This window comes from Camelina sativa, chromosome 17 (assembly GCF_030686135.1).
Source record: "Camelina sativa cultivar CO46 ecotype springtype chromosome 17, ASM3068613v1".
NCBI lineage: Eukaryota > Viridiplantae > Streptophyta > Magnoliopsida > Brassicales > Brassicaceae > Camelina > Camelina sativa.
In genome coordinates this window covers 20,998,554-21,015,336 of record NC_141896.1, presented here as the reverse complement: position 1 = coordinate 21,015,336, position 16,783 = coordinate 20,998,554, and the positions used below count along the sequence as shown (strand labels likewise).

General features: G+C 36.3%; 2 protein-coding genes and 2 pseudogenes across 3 annotated transcripts; 3 read left to right on the top strand and 1 right to left on the bottom strand.

Annotated features, from left to right (window-relative positions):
- The first annotated feature begins 1,298 nt into the window (after window positions 1–1,298).
- On the top strand, window positions 1,299–2,749 carry LOC147924119 (uncharacterized; annotated as a pseudogene).
- On the top strand, window positions 2,749–4,301 carry LOC147924118 (uncharacterized). Its single transcript, XM_087496622.1, has 3 exons — window positions 2,749–3,298; window positions 3,376–3,548; window positions 3,705–4,301. Exons 1-3 carry the CDS (start codon window positions 2,749–2,751, stop codon window positions 4,299–4,301), a joined length of 1,320 nt encoding a protein of 439 aa, XP_087352748.1.
- A 1,400-nt stretch (window positions 4,302–5,701) lies between these two features.
- Window positions 5,702–7,112, top strand: LOC147924117 (uncharacterized). The gene is made up of 4 exons (XM_087496620.1): window positions 5,702–5,869; window positions 5,990–6,142; window positions 6,246–6,297; window positions 6,370–7,112. Exons 1-4 carry the CDS (start codon window positions 5,702–5,704, stop codon window positions 7,110–7,112), a joined length of 1,116 nt encoding a protein of 371 aa, XP_087352746.1.
- A 5,600-nt stretch (window positions 7,113–12,712) lies between these two features.
- LOC104757445 (pentatricopeptide repeat-containing protein At1g30610, chloroplastic-like) lies at window positions 12,713–16,699 on the bottom strand (annotated as a pseudogene). The gene is made up of 9 exons (XR_015586835.1): window positions 15,255–16,699; window positions 14,869–15,060; window positions 14,648–14,729; window positions 14,372–14,563; window positions 14,163–14,276; window positions 13,989–14,079; window positions 13,747–13,904; window positions 13,223–13,654; window positions 12,713–13,121 (listed from the first exon to the last, which is right to left on the bottom strand). The product of XR_015586835.1 is annotated as a pentatricopeptide repeat-containing protein At1g30610, chloroplastic-like (transcript).
- Window positions 16,700–16,783: the final 84 nt, after the last annotated feature.

Here is a 16,783-nt window from a genome sequence, read left to right as displayed (position 1 = left end):
AAGTGTCCTGTGACTATCGTCAAGAAGCAACCTCAAGATAATTGATCAGCTTATTATGATATCATGATATCTCTTTATAATTGTATATGTTTCAAAGCAATTGTTGTAACATTTGATTTAATCAATCTTCGTATGTAATAATGCAATTATGAATACATGATGGGTTTAAGAATAGTAATGGTACAGTATGACGGGGAAAAAAAAATTGTGGATATTTTTAGCAATTTTTTTCTAATTATACAAAAAAAGTCTGTGTTAATTTTTTTTATTTGTTAAGAAATGTAAAAGAATCTGTATATATAGAAATATAATACCTTGGGTGTTTTTTTTTAAATACCTTGGGTGTTTTAAATATAAATGTTTGCGAAACAAAAAGGATTTTAAAGAAATACTAAAAAGGCAGGAAAAAATCAATAAAAACAACAAAAATGTATGTCAGGATAGAGGGTCCAATACTAGCATGGCATGATTACATGCTATAGCGCCACGTACATGTTTTGGTGTTGGCTTTTTTAAAATATCTCAAAACGACAGCGTACGATGTGAACCGGCCTTCTCCCCTAACGTAACCCCATTGTAAATGCGCTGTCTCCTCTTCTCCCTTCTTCTTTTTGTCGGTTACATTACAATTTGAACTCAAAAATATCTCACGATTTTGATTTGTGAAGTTTCATTTGTGAAACCGTATTGGTGTATTTCGCATTTTGGTGATCTTTAGTTTTTCTTTATGCAGTTTAGTGACTATATTAATAATTCAAACCAAACCATGGAAAGAAAGATTGAAAAAACGAACATTTATGTGAGAGTTTCTTCTTTTGCAAACTCACTTAACGATAAAAACAGAAAATTCATGTTATCACTTTGTGGATATATAGAAGAATAATCAGTAATTATCGTATGCCCACTAATTACAAAGCAAATTATAAAATGATCAAAAGCTCTCAAATATCTTCCAAAAAAAACAAAAAAAACACGAACAACAAGTTTCCCTTATTTGGGCTTAGTACTTTATTTCTTAACCAGAGTATTCCATTAGGTTAAGAATAGAACTTTTAGTCTGGGAAACCTCTTTCCCCTTACCGTTTTCAACTGTTTAGTGATTAAAAGTGCTCTTTCTAGATCTAATCTTCAAGTTCTCTAGGGTTTGTTCTTGGCTCCTAAGTGTTCATCTTGGTCTCCATCAGTAAGCTCTTCTGGTCGGGCCTATGTTTTTCTACTAATTGAAGTCTCTGTGTTTGTTTCTCGATATCCCTTTTGTCAAAATCCATCAAAGCTTGGGAGTTGTCATGTCGTTTGCCATGGATAAAGCGATGCTGGCAATGTCTTTAGAAGAGGAGGAAGAAGATCTTCCATTCGTGATGCTGGATTTCCCAGAATACATGTCTATGGAGAGAAACACTCTTAGCTTGGTTGGCCGCACTCTAAACCCAGCCAAGCAATCCATGAAGAATCTGATTCGTGATATGCCTAGGAAGTGGCAAAAAATAGGAAGAATGAGGGGTGTGGCTGCCGAAAGGTTCCAATTCATTTTCAATTCGGAGCACGACCTAGAAGAGATTTTGGCTAAGGGTACACACACATACAACGACTGGTCTACTGTGGTCGATAGATGGTATGAAAACCCCCCTTCAAACTACCTTCAAGTTTTTCTGGTGTGGGTACAAATCTGGAACCTTCCAATTAATTATTACACTGCCAAAGCCATCACTGCTATAGGAGAGCTTCTGGGTGAAGTAAAAGAAGTGGCTTTTCATTCGTCAAAAGCTCAAGTTCAACAGTTTGTCCGAGTGCAGGTTATATTTGATGTGGCTCGTCCTCTTCGTAGATCAAAGGTTCTCTCCTTGCCAAAAGGGGGATCAGCCACTGTGAGATTCTAGTACGAGAGAGTTCAGAAGAGATGTTATGAATGCCAGCGCCTTACGCATAAGAACACATAGTGTCCTCTTCTTACAAAAAAAGAGGAGGCGACAGTGGAAGCAAAAAGGAAAGAAGTCTCCACTCTGCAATCAACAAAATCGCTTTTTCTGAAAAAGTCGGATCTGCTCTTCGGTGTGATGCGGGAAGATCAAGTTGGACTTGATCCCCTAACAGGAAGACAGAGAATTGCTCAAGATGTTCTGGAAGGGATGAGGCAGTACTTGTTGGCTGAAAATAATGAAGATTGGCTTTTAAAAGCAGAAAGAGTAAAAAAATCTTTTGGTGATGTGGAGAGAGATCCAATTGCAAGGAAAACTGTCTTGAGGCTGGAGCAACCACTGGTTGTGCATCATGATTTAAACAAGGATAAGGGGCATGTCTTTGACTTCTCCAAATGCCCTGAGCAGAATGTTCATTAGAAAGTACCCCCAAAAGCCCAAAGCTGAAGGTGGCTGCTATAAAAGCTAATGAGAGAGAGACGTGGTTAATGGAGGAAGATCAGTATGGCATCAATGCTGGAACGGGTTCTTTCCTAGCACTTTCTCAGCCCTTTCAGGATAGTGCAACGGGGTTTAGTCCTGGTTTCTATGAAGCTGGACCATCCGGCACTAATCCTAAAAAGGTCAAAAATCGAAACAGACCTCCTAAGAAGTTCAGGAGTCCGAAGCCCAAAGAGTCTCAACCATCTGGACCTAATCCGAGCTTACAAATTGGTCTTCAGGCTGGGGTCAAGGAGAAACGAAAAGCAGCTTATCATGGAAATGGCGCTGCAAAGATTCTAAAGCATATCCCTATGGAGGTGGTCCCAAAGGAGGTACCGCCCAATGCTTAATGAACATTCTCAGTTGGAATTGTCAAGGCTTGGGACGGTCTCAAGACTTGACAGTTCAGCGTCTCAAGGAATTGCGTAAAAAACACTTCCCTGAGATTTTGTTTTTGATGGAGATAATGCAAGGTAAAGATAATCTGGTGGATGTACAATGTTTGTTAGGGTACGATCAGCTCTATAGAGTGGATCCGGTTGGTAAATGCGGTGGTTTAGCTATATTTTGGAAGAATAGTGTAAAGTTGGAGGTGAGCTTCTCGGATAAAAATCTGGTTGATGTTCATGTACAGTTTAGAACAACATATTTTTTCTTATCGTGTGTTTATGGGGATCCGGATGCTAGTAAGAGAAGCAGTGTTTGGGAACGCTTATCTCGCATTGGTGTGAGAAGGAAAGAGTGTTGGTGTATGATAGGAGATTTCAACACTATTCTCCATAATGGGGAGAAGATTGGGGGACCTAGGAGAGCTGATAATTTCTCAAAGTTGCTTGAAGTCTGTGAAATGGTAGAACTTGACAGTTCCGGGAATTGTTTCTCTTGGGCGAGAAGAAGAGGTATCTACTGGATCCAATGCCAGCTTGATAGGTCGTTTGGGAATAAAAACTGGTTTGATGTATTTCCAACCTCCAAGAGTTTCTGGATCTTAGGGGTTCCGATCTTAGACATGTTCTGTTAAGACTATCTTCTGCTCAATCATCAGTAAAGGGGCAATTCCGGTTTGACAGAAGGGATCTTCGCAATCCAGAGGTTAAGAGAGTGATTATTCAAACCTGGAAACCCTCCCTTAGAAGTGCAGGCTTTCGGGTATCTCAAAGGATAAGAGACTGCAGAAAAGCTCTAAGTGGTTGGAAAAAAAAGAACTCTGTAAACTCGCTTTAGAAAATTCATCATCTGGAAAAAGTTTTAGAGAGAATTCAATCTGAAAGATGGCCGAATCTTCATCAAGTGCATATTCTCAAGAGGGAATTAGCAAGAGCCTACAGAGCTGAAGAGTATTATTGGAGACAAAGAAGCAGACAAAAATGGCTAAGGTCTGGGAATCGAAACTCCAAGTTTTTCCATGGTTCAGTCAAAGGGAATAGGTCTAGGATCCGGATTGAAAAATTGATGGACAGAAATGGTAAAGCTCAATTCTCTGAAGCGGATAAAGGAGGGGTCGCTGCAGATTATTTCACTGATCTCTTCCAGTTAGCCAATCCGGAGCCTTTCCAAGAATGGTTCTCAGACCTCCAGCCGAAAGTAACACAGAGGATGAATGAGGAACTAACATTCAAAGTTACTCCCGAAGAAATAAGGAAAGCGGTTTTCTCTATTGATGCGAGTAGTGCTCTTGGTCCAGATGGGATGTCTGCCAGTTTTTTCCAACAGTATATCACTGTCGGAGCTCAAGTTGTAAAAGAAGTACAGGGTTTCTTTCATAATGGTATCTTTCCGGCTGACTGGAACTTTACTCACATCTTCCTACTCCCAAAACTCCATCACCCGACTGAGATGAAAGATCTCCGATCTATCAGTCCGTGTAACATTCTATACAAGATAATTTCGAAGGCTTGGTAGCTAGGTTGCAGCCTTTTCTCTCTGAAATTGTATCTATTAACCAGTCGGCCTTTGTCCTTGAGAGACTAAACTCGGACAATATCATTGTGGCTCATGAAGTTGTGCATAGCTTGTGTGGAAGACAGGCCCTCTAGGATAACTCATGGCGGTCAAGACTGATATGTCCAAGGCTTATGACAGGGTGGAATGGACTTACCTTAGGTCACTGCTAGGAGCACTTGGATTTCATGTCAGATGGATCGATTGGATCATGAGTTGTGTGAGCTCAGTAACCTATTCTGTACTCATAAATGACCAACCATTTGGATTCATTTCACCAAAAAGAGGTTTAAGACAAGGAGATCCTCTATCCCCTTTCCTCTTTGACTTATGTACGGAAGGCATGACTCACCTACTCAACAAGGCGCAGAGACAAGGAAAGATTGAAGAAGTAAAATTCAATGCTGGTGGTCCAGAAGTTCATCACTTGTTATTCGCAGACGACAGCCTCTTCATGTGCAAAGCCACTCTGAACCAAAGCCACAAATTACAAGAGATTCTGCAGAGATATGGTGAGACTACTGGACAGGTCATCAATTTACAAAAGTCCTCCATAACCTTTGGAATTAATGTCAGTCCGGGACTAAAGTGTGGCATCAAGAACAAGATGGGGATCCATAAGGAAGGTGGTGCAAGCTCATACCTTGGAATGCCTGAATGTTTCACTGGACCAAAGGTTCAATTGCTAAGCTACTTAAAGGACAGAGTCAAAGCGAAGATGCACTCATGGTATGCAAAAGCTCTGTCTCAGGGAGGCAAAGAAGTGTTAATCAAATCGGTTGCTTTAGCAATGCCCGTGATTGTGATGTCATGTTTCAAGCTCCCGAAGACGACATGCTCTAATCTTGCAAGTACAATGGCCGACTTCTGGTGGAACAATCAAGAGCATGTGAACAAGATTCATTGGCAGAGCTGGGAAAGGTTGTGTTTGCCTAAAGATCTTGGTGGAATGGGATTTAGGGACATCCCTACTTTTAATCAAGCTCTCCTTGCCAAACAAGCTTGGAGACTCCTTCAAAACCCCCCATTGTCTTTTTTCTCTGGTTTTAAAGAGTAAATACTATCCCACGACAGACTTAATGTCGGCCAAGTTGGGGGCCCGCCCTTCCTTTGCATGGAGGAGTATTTTGCACGGACGTGACCTTCTAATCACTAGTCTGGTTAAGAAGGTGGGCAATGGAAAAACCATCAGAGTTTGGATAGACAACTGGATAGAAGATGGAGAGATGAGACCCCCTTGGAGGCGAAATAGTGTTTTTAACCCAAACTTCAGGGTCTCAGATCTCATTGACAGGAGAAGAAGGAAATGGGATCCATAGAAACTTCAAGACAACTTCCTCCCCGGTGACATCCCGAGAATAATGAAGATCAAGCCGGTGATCGATAGTGAGGATTTCTTTGCTTGGAAATTCAACAAGAGTGGAGACTTCTCGGTAAAGTTGGCCTATTGGCTCGCATCGCAGTCCAAAAACATCTCTTTGAGATTGCAAGCACACCAACTGCCGTCAACTAACCCTTTGAAGTCTTTGGTGTGGAAAGTTCCAACTGATCCTAAGCTTTAAATTTTTCTATGGAAAATTCTTTCTGGGACTCTTCCGGTGGCTGATGCAATTAACAGAAGAGGTATCCATGTTGACTATGTATGCCAGATTTGTGGTAGTGATGGCGAAACAATCAACCACATTCTTTATGCTTGTCATGTGGCGAGACAAATATGGGCTTTAGCAGGGATCCTATCCCCAGAATTTGGTTTCCACAATGGTTCAGTTTTCTCAAATATCCACTATCTTCTACTAAATCAGGTCAATTATTTGTTGCCAGAGGATATAAGAAAATCCTTCCCGTGGGTCTTATGGAGAATTTGGAAGAACAGAAACAATGGGCTTGTTCGTTTGGCTGCCGCAGGTACCTGCGGCTGCGGCAGACGCAGGTATGGTTGTTTGTTTGCTTGCCGCAGGTACCTGCGTCATGACGCTGCGGCAAACGCTGCGACCTGCATCTAATATTTTTAAACGTTGTTTTAATTCAGCGGTTAAAAACATAAACGCAGCCGCTGCCGCTGCCGCAGCCGTCAGCGTCAACCAAACGAACAAGCCCAATGTTGCTTTCGAAGGTATGTGTTTTTCTCCTTTGGACACGGCGCTGAAAGCTAAGGAAGACTGGTTTGAGTGGGTAGAGGCTCAAAAAGTTGATGAACAGGGTGGTCCGCAGGTCGTCACTGAAATTGGGGTCGGTCAGGACACTAGTTCAAGGGGTATCTCTCAAGAAGGTAAATCTTGGTTACCCCCTCCTTTGAATTGGCTAAAGTGCAATATAGGCTCATCGTGGTCCAAACGAAACAACCTGGTTAATGGAGCCTGGGTCTTGAGAGATCAAACAGGTCATGTCCTATTACACAGCAGAAGAGCTTTCTCAAGGATAACTAACCGGGATGAAGCTCAGTTGACATGTCTAGTTTGGGCCATCGAGAGTATGAGTAGCCACAGAGTAGAGAAGGTGATTTTCGCCCTCCAAGACACTCTTTTGTTCAACGCTATTAACAGACCGAATGTGTGGCCTTCCTTCAGATATCAATCGGGGGAGGTAAAAGCAGTTTTAGATCACATCAAAGACTGGAAATTCTTTTTGGAAAACTCAACTTCAAACAGAGGAGCTTTGCTGATCGCTCAAAGCGTAACTACATATGGCAGATTGAACTCGTATGTTGCAAGGGAATTTCCCTCCTGGCTGCACTGCGTCTTTATGGAAGAAAGAATCATTCCTCCTGTTTGACTTTGAGTTTTGGTGTAGTTAAACTCGATTTTTTGGAAAGTCCTCCTGATGGTAAGGATGGTGACTTTTAGGTAGTATAAGGGGTGGTATGATGTCAAGCTAAACGCTGATACAGAATGTATAACAGAATGTGTAACAAAACTCTCTAATCATATATAACATCAGTTGTTCAAAAAAAAAAATGATCAAAAGCTCTTTTACAATATCTATTTTGTTGCGTAGTGGTGATGATTGATGTGTTTACCCACCTGTTGTTCTAACATGCTCAGCTCTCTCACATTCAACTTGTTTGGCATCGCTTTATTTTTATCTAATTAGTCCGAATGAATCAAATAATCATCGTCACACATGCATTGTTGATGGTAGTTAGTTGCATACTTGCATGCATATATATATATATATATATATATATATATATATATATATATATATTCAAAAGAAATAGCTTTGAATTGGATCTAATAAACTAATTTTCTGGTGATTAATGAAATCAGAAAGTAATAGGTTTTTGTGTGTTTGACTTCATTACATTAGACAAAGTTTGTTATTGCATTTTTATGAAGCAAAGCGACCATGCACGTTGACTCTCTTATAATAGTATCGTTCTTCGTCTACCATACTACATGATACACTAGATTATGACCCGCGGTACACCGCGGAATAAGTTTTTTAAAAATTTTTGTTTTTGTTAATGTACTATTTTAATACTAATTTTGCTAATATACTCTTTTGTTAATTTTAATAATTTAATATATAAACCTTGGTATACTGAAGAATAACTTTTTTTTCCACAGAATAATTTTTGTTTATTATAATCTTAATTAAATCAGTTTGATTCGATATATTTTATATTGGTGTTGTTAAAACATTAAAATGAAAATTTAACACGTATTGAAATATCATATTAGTGATAGTTTATTTTTTAGTATTATTAATTCAGTCATGTAATGTCATATAACCCGTCATGTAATATAACTAATTTGTGTAATTTTGAAAATTTAATATGTTTAAATATTTATAATTTTAAACTTTTTATTAAATTTAGATATATCAGTTATAAATTATAAACTTCTTAAAATTTTATAATTTACTATATACATTAAATTTACTATATATATATGTTGAACACACACTTTTTATATTAATTGAGTAATATATATTTGTTTAAAAAAATTCAAATCAAAATATCTGAAGGAAAAATACACATTTTATTAACTTTATGTATTATATGATGATTCACTACATTTAAATTTTAAAATAAAAAAGAGATAACAAGAGAATAATTTTTTTAATGTGGAATAAATCTTCTAAATGTTTATATTAATTATAGAACATTATATATATGGATATTTAAAATATTTTAACTGTGCTTGGTTATAAGGATAGTAGATAAAGTTAAGTAAACTTGTTTGAATATGAATATAAGCATTAAATAGCATTCAATGTAAAAAAATTCCAAAATATTTTTGAGCAAACTGCTGCAAAAAAAGACTAGTATAGATTTCACCTTCTCTAATTTTATTTTGTTTATTTTTTGAAAAATATAAAATTAGCTCTGCGACATACAATTTTTCTATTTCTTCACGTCTCCTTTTGACTAAATTAGTCCTGTTGGGTGGCTTGAGATTACGACGCACACTTTATCCCCTTCACGTACGTTCGGCTCTAGTACACCTTTGTCTTGTCTCACTCTCTCAAGATTTTCTCTGCAGGTATTCAACCTTGAGGATCTTCTCGGTCCTCCTCAGCTCTAAAGAAAAAACACGGAAAAGCAGAGTCATACTTTGTGCTTTCCATTTCTTCGTTCATCTCAATGCTGAACTCTTTCTAATGTAGATCTTCTCAATCTACATCTCTAAAGAAAAAACACACGGACCTCTGCTTTTATATCTGAGTCATACTTTGTACTTTCCATTGCTTCATTCATCTCAATGCTGAACTCTTTCTAATGTAGGTTTTTGTGAACTCTTTCTAATGTAGTAGATCTTCTTAATCGACATCACGGACCTCTGCGTTTATATATGAGTCATACTTTGTACTTTCTATTTTTTCATTCATCTCAATGTTGAATTCTTTCTAATGTAGTAGATTTTTGTGAACGATAAAAATAAACAAATCAATTACAATGTAGAAAAATTGTGTGGAATTTTTTATATCAATTATGCGATAGTAAATGGATAATGTTTTCGGAAAAAAAATTTACATAGAAAATTATATTTAAAATACATGTCAAATGTACCAAATTAGTGTTTTTGGAATGAATATTAACATAACTTTGTAAAACTTATGGATTAAATAAAAAAATAAAAAATAAAAAATTACTATTTATAACAAATGAGTTAAGTTACTAAGAGTTTAGTGCATGATATTATTTCATAATTAATATGTTATTAATTTCTTCAATTAGAAAGATTTTAATGGAGCTGACTAATTGAATTGTCTACTCAATTAATGAAAGGGAAGGTTCAATGATTTTTAAAATGTGTTAAAATTAATGTTTATAAAAATTACAAATTTTTTTTGATATTTTTAAATGTTAAGTAGATGTATCAATCATGTGATAGTAAATTTTATTATAGAATAGTCAGATAATTTTGTTACTTTATATAATGAAAACAAGTTAAATACAATGTAGAAAAATTGTGCATAATTTTTTATATCAATTATGCGATACTAAATGGCTAATGTTTTTGGTAAAAGAACCCACATAGAAAATTAGATTTAAAAATACATGTCAAATGTATCAAAACTTTATATTAACATAATTTTGTAAAACTTATGTATTAAATAAATAAATAATATAACCGTGAGGTGAAAATTATGTATTAGACTTCGTTCGTTTTAGTTGGGCAATTGACCAATTGTTAAAATTATAGGTTTTATTGGACGAGAGACATGCATCACATGTGAGGTGAAATGAAAAACCAACAATTAGACTGCAACTAGAATTTTCAATCGTAGTCGTTTAGTCATTACTACAACGAAAATAAGTTTTTATTTCTTCATGAAGTTGATGTATAATCAAAGTCGAATTCAAACGATGAAACATATATTTAATATTTGTTTTTGATAACCTGAAACAAATTTATTATACTGTATGTCGCAAGCTACAAAATAATAGCTCAAAAAAATTGTGTCTATATATATTTATATATAGTTATTTTCTTTAGATTATATTATTCACAAATTTACTGTTCTTCTATCCACCAATTTTAGTAACAAAAAGAAAACTTCTGTGTTAATTTTTTTTATTCACATAATTTATTTGTTAAGAAATATAAAAGAATCTATATATATAATACCTTGATTGTTTTAAATATAAATTTTTGCGAAACAAAAAGGATTATAAAGAAATACTAAAAAGGCAGAATAAAGAGATCAATCAAAACAACAAAAATGTATGTCAGGATAGAGGGTCCAATACTAGCATGGCATGGTTACATGATATAGCGCCACGTACATGTTTTGGTGCTGGCTTTTTTAAAAAAATATCTTAAAACGACATCGTATGATGTGAACCGGCCTTCTCCCCTAATTGTAAATGTGCTGTCTCCTCTTCTCCCTCCTTTCTTTTTGTCGGTTACGCTGCAACTTTTGGACTAAAAAATATCTCCCGATTTTGATTTGTGAAACCGTATTGATGTACTTCGCATTTTGGTGATCTTTAGGCATTTTGGTGATCTTTAGTTTTTTTTTTTAATGCAGTTTAGTGACTATATTAATAATTCAAACCAAACCATGGAAAGAAAGATGGAAAAAGTCAAAAAAACAAATATTTATGTGAGAGATTCTTCTTTTGCAAACTCACTTTAAACGATAAAAACTGAAAATTCCTATGATCAGTTTGTGGATATATAGAAGAATAATCAATAATTATCGTATGCCCACTAATTACAAAGCAAATTATAAATTGATCAAAAGCTCTTTTACAATATCTTTTGTTGCTTAGTGGTGATGATTGATGTGTTTACCCACCTGTTCTAACATGCTCAACTCTATTACATTCAAGTTGTTTGGCCTCGCTCTAAGCCTCTAAATCAAATCGTCATCACACATTCATTGTTGAAGATAGTTGCATACTTGCATGTAATGCATATATATATATATAGTAGAATCTTTATAAAATAATACTCTTTAAATTAATATTCGTTATAAATTAATAATTTTTGCTGGTCCCGAGTTAGGCCGGTGTAAAAGATGACACAATTTGATAAAATAATAAGATAATACTTTTTTTTTGAAATTCTATGTAAAAATATGGTACCATAAATATTATAAATTAATAATGATATAAACCAAATATATATATATATATATATATATCTAAAAAAATTTAGTGAAATATGATTCTATTGTTGTTTGCTTATTCTTGAATTTGCATTTTTATTGGAACTCATCTATAATTTTTCTCATTGCATCAAAAACTTTTTGTGTTGTTTTCTTAATCTGCGTCCAAAAATTATGGTGCGTCCTAGACGTGATAGTTGTATCTTTACGTATAATTGGTTCTAAAGATACTGCAATCTCTTCTTGGACTTCATCATGAAGGATAGTGACAACACTTTCTTATAAACTCTAAATCTCTAAACATTTATCATTTTCACGTGAATAATCTAGTAAACTATTGATATTCATCATTTTACGATATTTGAAATTATAAATTAAGAAAAAATTTTAAAGGTGTAAATTATAACAAAAGTATCTTATTTTTAATAAAAAAAGTTCAAAACTATGAAAATGAAAAAAATATCTTCATAAATTAATATTTTATTAATCTTTCGGTAAGTTAATATTTTATTAATTTATCGATAAATTAAAACCTCTATAAATTAATAAAATTAGGTGGTCCCAACCTTATTAATTTATAAAGATTTTACTGTATATATATAAACTAATTTTCTGGTGATTAATGAAATCAGAAAGTAATAGGTTTATCATTTATGTGTGTTTGACTTCATTAGTTCATTACATTAGACAAAGTTTGTTATATTGTCTCCATTGCAGGATCGACGACTTCCTCGTCCTCGCTTCTGGCCGGCTATTTTGCTTGTATAAGCTTTCCGTTCTAATGTATTTGTTTGTTTGCATTTTGTACAGAAAAAACTGAAAATTGGTATAAAATTTAACCTTTTACCAAAAAAAATAAAAAAGTTTGTTATATTGCATTTTTATGAAGCAAAGCGACCATGCACGTTGACTCTTTTATAATAGTATCGTTCTTCGTCTACCACACAATTACATGATACATTCCCCCTTCTCTAATTTTATTTATTTATTTTTTGAAAAATATATAATTAGCTCCGAGACATGCAATTTTTCTATTTCTTCACGTCTCCTCTTGACTAAATTAGTCCTTTTGGGTGGCTAATTAGTCCTTTTGGGTGGCTTGGGTGGCTTGAGATTACGACGCACTTTATCCCCTTCACGTACGTTCCAAAATTATATAATTAGTTTGAAGTTTTCTGAATTTGTTTTGTTGATTTAAGCTACGTGAATCCCCACTCGGTCGTACGAGTTTCAAAAGCTTAACGTAAGTTCGAATGTTTGAAAGTAATTAAGTAAAGTCATTATCTTACCCTTCTCCCTAAGCATTTCCTATCTTTTAAGAAAACAGAACATGCGTTTGTTTTTAACTTTAAGATTCACAAAGAATTAACTTACAACAAAACTTGTGTTCTGTTTCTTTACAAACTCTTTACAAGAAGTCAATAGATTCCCCAAAATTGAATCCGAAGACTCACTTCTCGAACCCAAGCGTCTGTTCACATCGTCCATTAACCTCAAAACTGAATCTTGCTCAAACCGGGACAAGACCCTGGACCATGCTGAAGTTGAAAATGCACGTAACTCTGTCTCCTCAATTTTGCCACTAAGGTCAGCAAGAGATGATATAGCCGACATATGATCGCCTTTCTCGAGTTTCCTAAGGAATCTTTCTTTAATTAGAGGTGATGGCGGGATTCTTTTACTTCGTCTCATGTGTTCCCATGTTGCTTCCATCACTTCCTCCTGATCACAAACAGACACACAGGTGAGAGGTTGATCAGACAAGATGATAACATAAGTCAAAATGTTTCAACTTGTCTCATAAAGGTTTGTTTTTTTTTTACCTTTCCTGCTCTGCTCGCTTCAAGTACAATTCTGAGATGGCGTTTCGCATTGAAATGGTATCCGTGACGCAACATCTCCCGATATGCATAACCGAAATCATCCCACTTCTGTTGTTCAGCACAAGCGTCTAGCATCGTGTTGAATGTGTACGTGTCTGGCAGTACTCTTGATTCGAAATCAGAGCTGCTTTGTATATGATTTCCATCTTCTGACATCTTCTGGAAAAGTTTTCTCGCTTCTTCAAACAACCCGCCTTGTAGATAACCTTTAAGCACTATGTTGCAAGTGACCAGGTTTGGGCTGCAGACCTTCTTCATGTGATCGTAGATGTAAGCTGCATCCTTGACGTTTCCTGAGTCGATGCATGCTTGGATCAGGCCAGTGTAAGTCACCACGAGAGGTTTATTTGCAACTCTACATATCTTATTCAGCTGACATTGGATTGGTATGATCAATATCAGCCTTTTAAATATCAAATTGTCAATGAGCTTAATTAAGCACTACTGGATTTACAAAAATTTACCATATCGAGCCCTTCACTACACCTTCCTGCGCTACAAAGACATCGAGCAAGGTCGTAGTAAAGAGCAGCTGATCCAACAATACCACGGCTTTCCATATCCTCAACCGTATGTATGGCCTCATCGGTTTTACCTTCTTTCCATAGAGTATTAACAAGAACTGATCACAGGTACAAATGGTCACTCTTAGGGAATTCAAATACTAATAATCTAAAGGAAAAGAACATTGATGTTACAAAAATACCTCTATATGCTAGAGCATTAGGGATAGAAGATTTCTGCATCTTCCTGAAGAATTCATGAACTAAATTGTACTTCTCACATGCTAACATCACCTGCTTAGACAATAATACAAATCCACAACTCAATAGTGTTGATATGCAATATTGATTGTTATGAGACGAAGAGATATTTTCACCTCCATGACGAGGCCATAGGTTACAGGAGAAGGTTTTTGCCCTCGTTGCTTCAACTGTTGCAAGACCCAGAATGCTCCTTCCCATTGCTTTCGTTGAACACATGCATTGAGCACCTGTGGTTAGATGTCCAGCATTCACATCAGTCGGGTGACTTTATGTTTCTGAGAAAAAGTGTAGGCTATATATATATATTATAAAAATTACTAACCGCATTATAAACAACAACGTCTGGTTCAAGCCGAGGATCCCATTTTTCAAGTGTTGTTGGCTTGAACTTCTTTTTAGGTGGAGATCTCATTACGTCAATAACATGGAAGAGTTCCTTGATATGCCCAGCTTGTCCAAGTGTGACTGCAATTGAACGGTATGCTACCATATCCGGATATGATGAAATTTGTAACTGGCAAAGAAAGCAAAAAGATTAACTCAGACTAAATCAAAAGCAACAAAAACACATACAAGCATGGCACAAGGGTTATTATACCAGCATAGCGTGGAATACATTGAGAGCTTCCACAGGCCTTCTTGATTTACCAAGAACGTTTAGTGCAGTTGTATAGACGATTCTGAATCAGAAATGGTAATATTTTTTTGTCAGTTTTACGTCTTTGAAAAAAGATTCTGAACTTCTACATGTGAAATCAAATGGGCTACCAATGCAATATATCCACAGCTCACATTTAGAATAGCCAGTAAAATACTTACCTTAGCTTGTTCGATTTGTAACGGTCTTGCCTTTGAATCCACTCGATGACTTGAAGAACTCGTCTCCAGTTTCCTAGTTTCCCTAGAAAGTGGATCAGTCTCATTACAGTGAAATCCGTATATCTGATTTTTGCACTCCGGATCGCCTTGGAAAACAGCCACTCAGGCATATTGATGTCTGCACCATTCAACCTAGCGAAATAAACTTCCTTAACATAAAGTTCAGCTGAATGTGATAATTGCATGAGAAATGTACTAATCTCACTCCCTAATTTCATGTACAGTAGCACATAACCAACTGAAAATTCATTATGTACCTCCTACGTTTTATCTTCTATGTACTCTAAGAAGTTGAACTAAATCTAGATAATAGCATAAAGACATACACTTTTGCTAACTTCTCGATTCTGTCTTCCATTTCGACTCGTGAAGTAGCTGGCTTGTCCACTATGTCACTGGACTCATCGGAAAACTTAAAGGCAGGAGTTTCATTGGCAAACAAGCTATCATCATCATTATCTCTTTTAGCACCAATGCTCCTGGTTCTACTCAATTTGCTACTTCTCAATTCATGCCTCTCGTTGGCTAATCTCTCAATTCGCCTTTCTTCAGCAAAGAGATCCAATCCATCTCCTTTGGATGTATCATGAGAACGCTGATACCTCACCATCTCCTGCTTTGGATTCTGTCTCCTGAAACTCTCACCTTCTGACACAGTCACTAAAGATTCACGACTCCTAGTCCATCTTGCATCTTTGGCTATTCTCTGAACTGTCCTTTCTTCAACAACAAGATCCAATTCACCAACTTTAGACCCTCTCTCAATCTCTCTAGATGTACCAGAGGAACGGTGATACTCCTGCTTAGAGGACCTTCTGTTAAAGCTCTCATCTTCTTGCGCAGACACTGAAGATTCACCACTCTTACTCCATCTTACATCTTTCGCTATTCTTTGAACTCTCTTTTGTTCAACAACAAGATCCAATTCATCAACTCTAGAACCTCTCTCAATCCCTCTTGATGTACCAGAGGAATGGTGATACTCCTGCTTCGAGTACCTTCTCCTAAAGTTCTCATCTTGTGGCACAGTCAATGAAGATTCACCACTCTTACTCCATCCTACATCTTTGGCTATTCTCTGAACTCTCCTTTCTTCAACAACAAGATCCAATTCACCAACTTTAGAACCTCTCTCAATCCCTCTAGATGTATCAGAGGAACGGTGATACTCCTGCTTTGTGTACCTACTCCTAAAGCCATCATCTTCTGTCACAGTTACTGAAGATTCACAACTCTTACTCCATTTCACATCTTTAATTACTCTATGAATTCCACTTTCTTCACTCCTATTAAAACCTCTCTCATTACGTATATCACTTACCATCTCCTGCCTCAAGTATCTCATCCTGGAACTCTCATCCTTCAGCTCCCCACTCTTACTCCTCACACCTTTCACATCCGAATCAAATCTATCACACCTTCCCACCTCCACCATCGTCATCCTCAACTTTTAATCTGTCCAATTTCTTCTTCTTCCTCGCTGTTTTAACCGATTCCATTACTTGCAGGTACTGATCAAAACTGGGTTTGAATTCAAAACCTGCCTCCTTCGTGTTCAAGTTCAAGCAGAACATTACCTTAGTCTTCGATTTCAGACGAACGACTCGTCGGCAATTATAGTAGTACGGCTGAGGAAACATCGGTTTCGAGAAAAAATTCCGACTTATATCTAAAAACGAAGCCTTTACCAAAGCATTCGTCGAAACCATCACCGCCATTTTAGAGATTCTCCACTAAAGCTCTACTGATTTTTTCTGTAACTCAAGTTCGAAATCATCAGAGGCAATCGTGTCGTTGAACCCTTATCGGCTATCGTCAACGTCCGACGTGGATGGACAAATAAAAACTACGTAAC

What these genes read in the sequence shown, in the direction of transcription:
- LOC147924118 (XM_087496622.1), top strand. Translation starts at nt 2,749, where the DNA reads ATGAACATTCTCAGTTGGAATTGTCAAGGCTTGGGACGGTCTCAAGAC. An exon ending in CTCTTGGGCGAGAAGAAGAG is followed by an intron (nt 3,299 to 3,375) that starts GTATCTACTGGA and finishes CCAACCTCCAAG; the next exon opens with AGTTTCTGGATCTTAGGGGT. An exon ending in TTAGAAGTGCAGGCTTTCGG is followed by an intron (nt 3,549 to 3,704) that starts GTATCTCAAAGG and finishes CATATTCTCAAG; the next exon opens with AGGGAATTAGCAAGAGCCTA.
- LOC147924117 (XM_087496620.1), top strand. Translation starts at nt 5,702, where the DNA reads ATGAAGATCAAGCCGGTGATCGATAGTGAGGATTTCTTTGCTTGGAAA. An exon ending in CTAACCCTTTGAAGTCTTTG is followed by an intron (nt 5,870 to 5,989) that starts GTGTGGAAAGTT and finishes TATGTATGCCAG; the next exon opens with ATTTGTGGTAGTGATGGCGA. An exon ending in ACTATCTTCTACTAAATCAG is followed by an intron (nt 6,143 to 6,245) that starts GTCAATTATTTG and finishes TGGCTGCCGCAG; the next exon opens with GTACCTGCGGCTGCGGCAGA.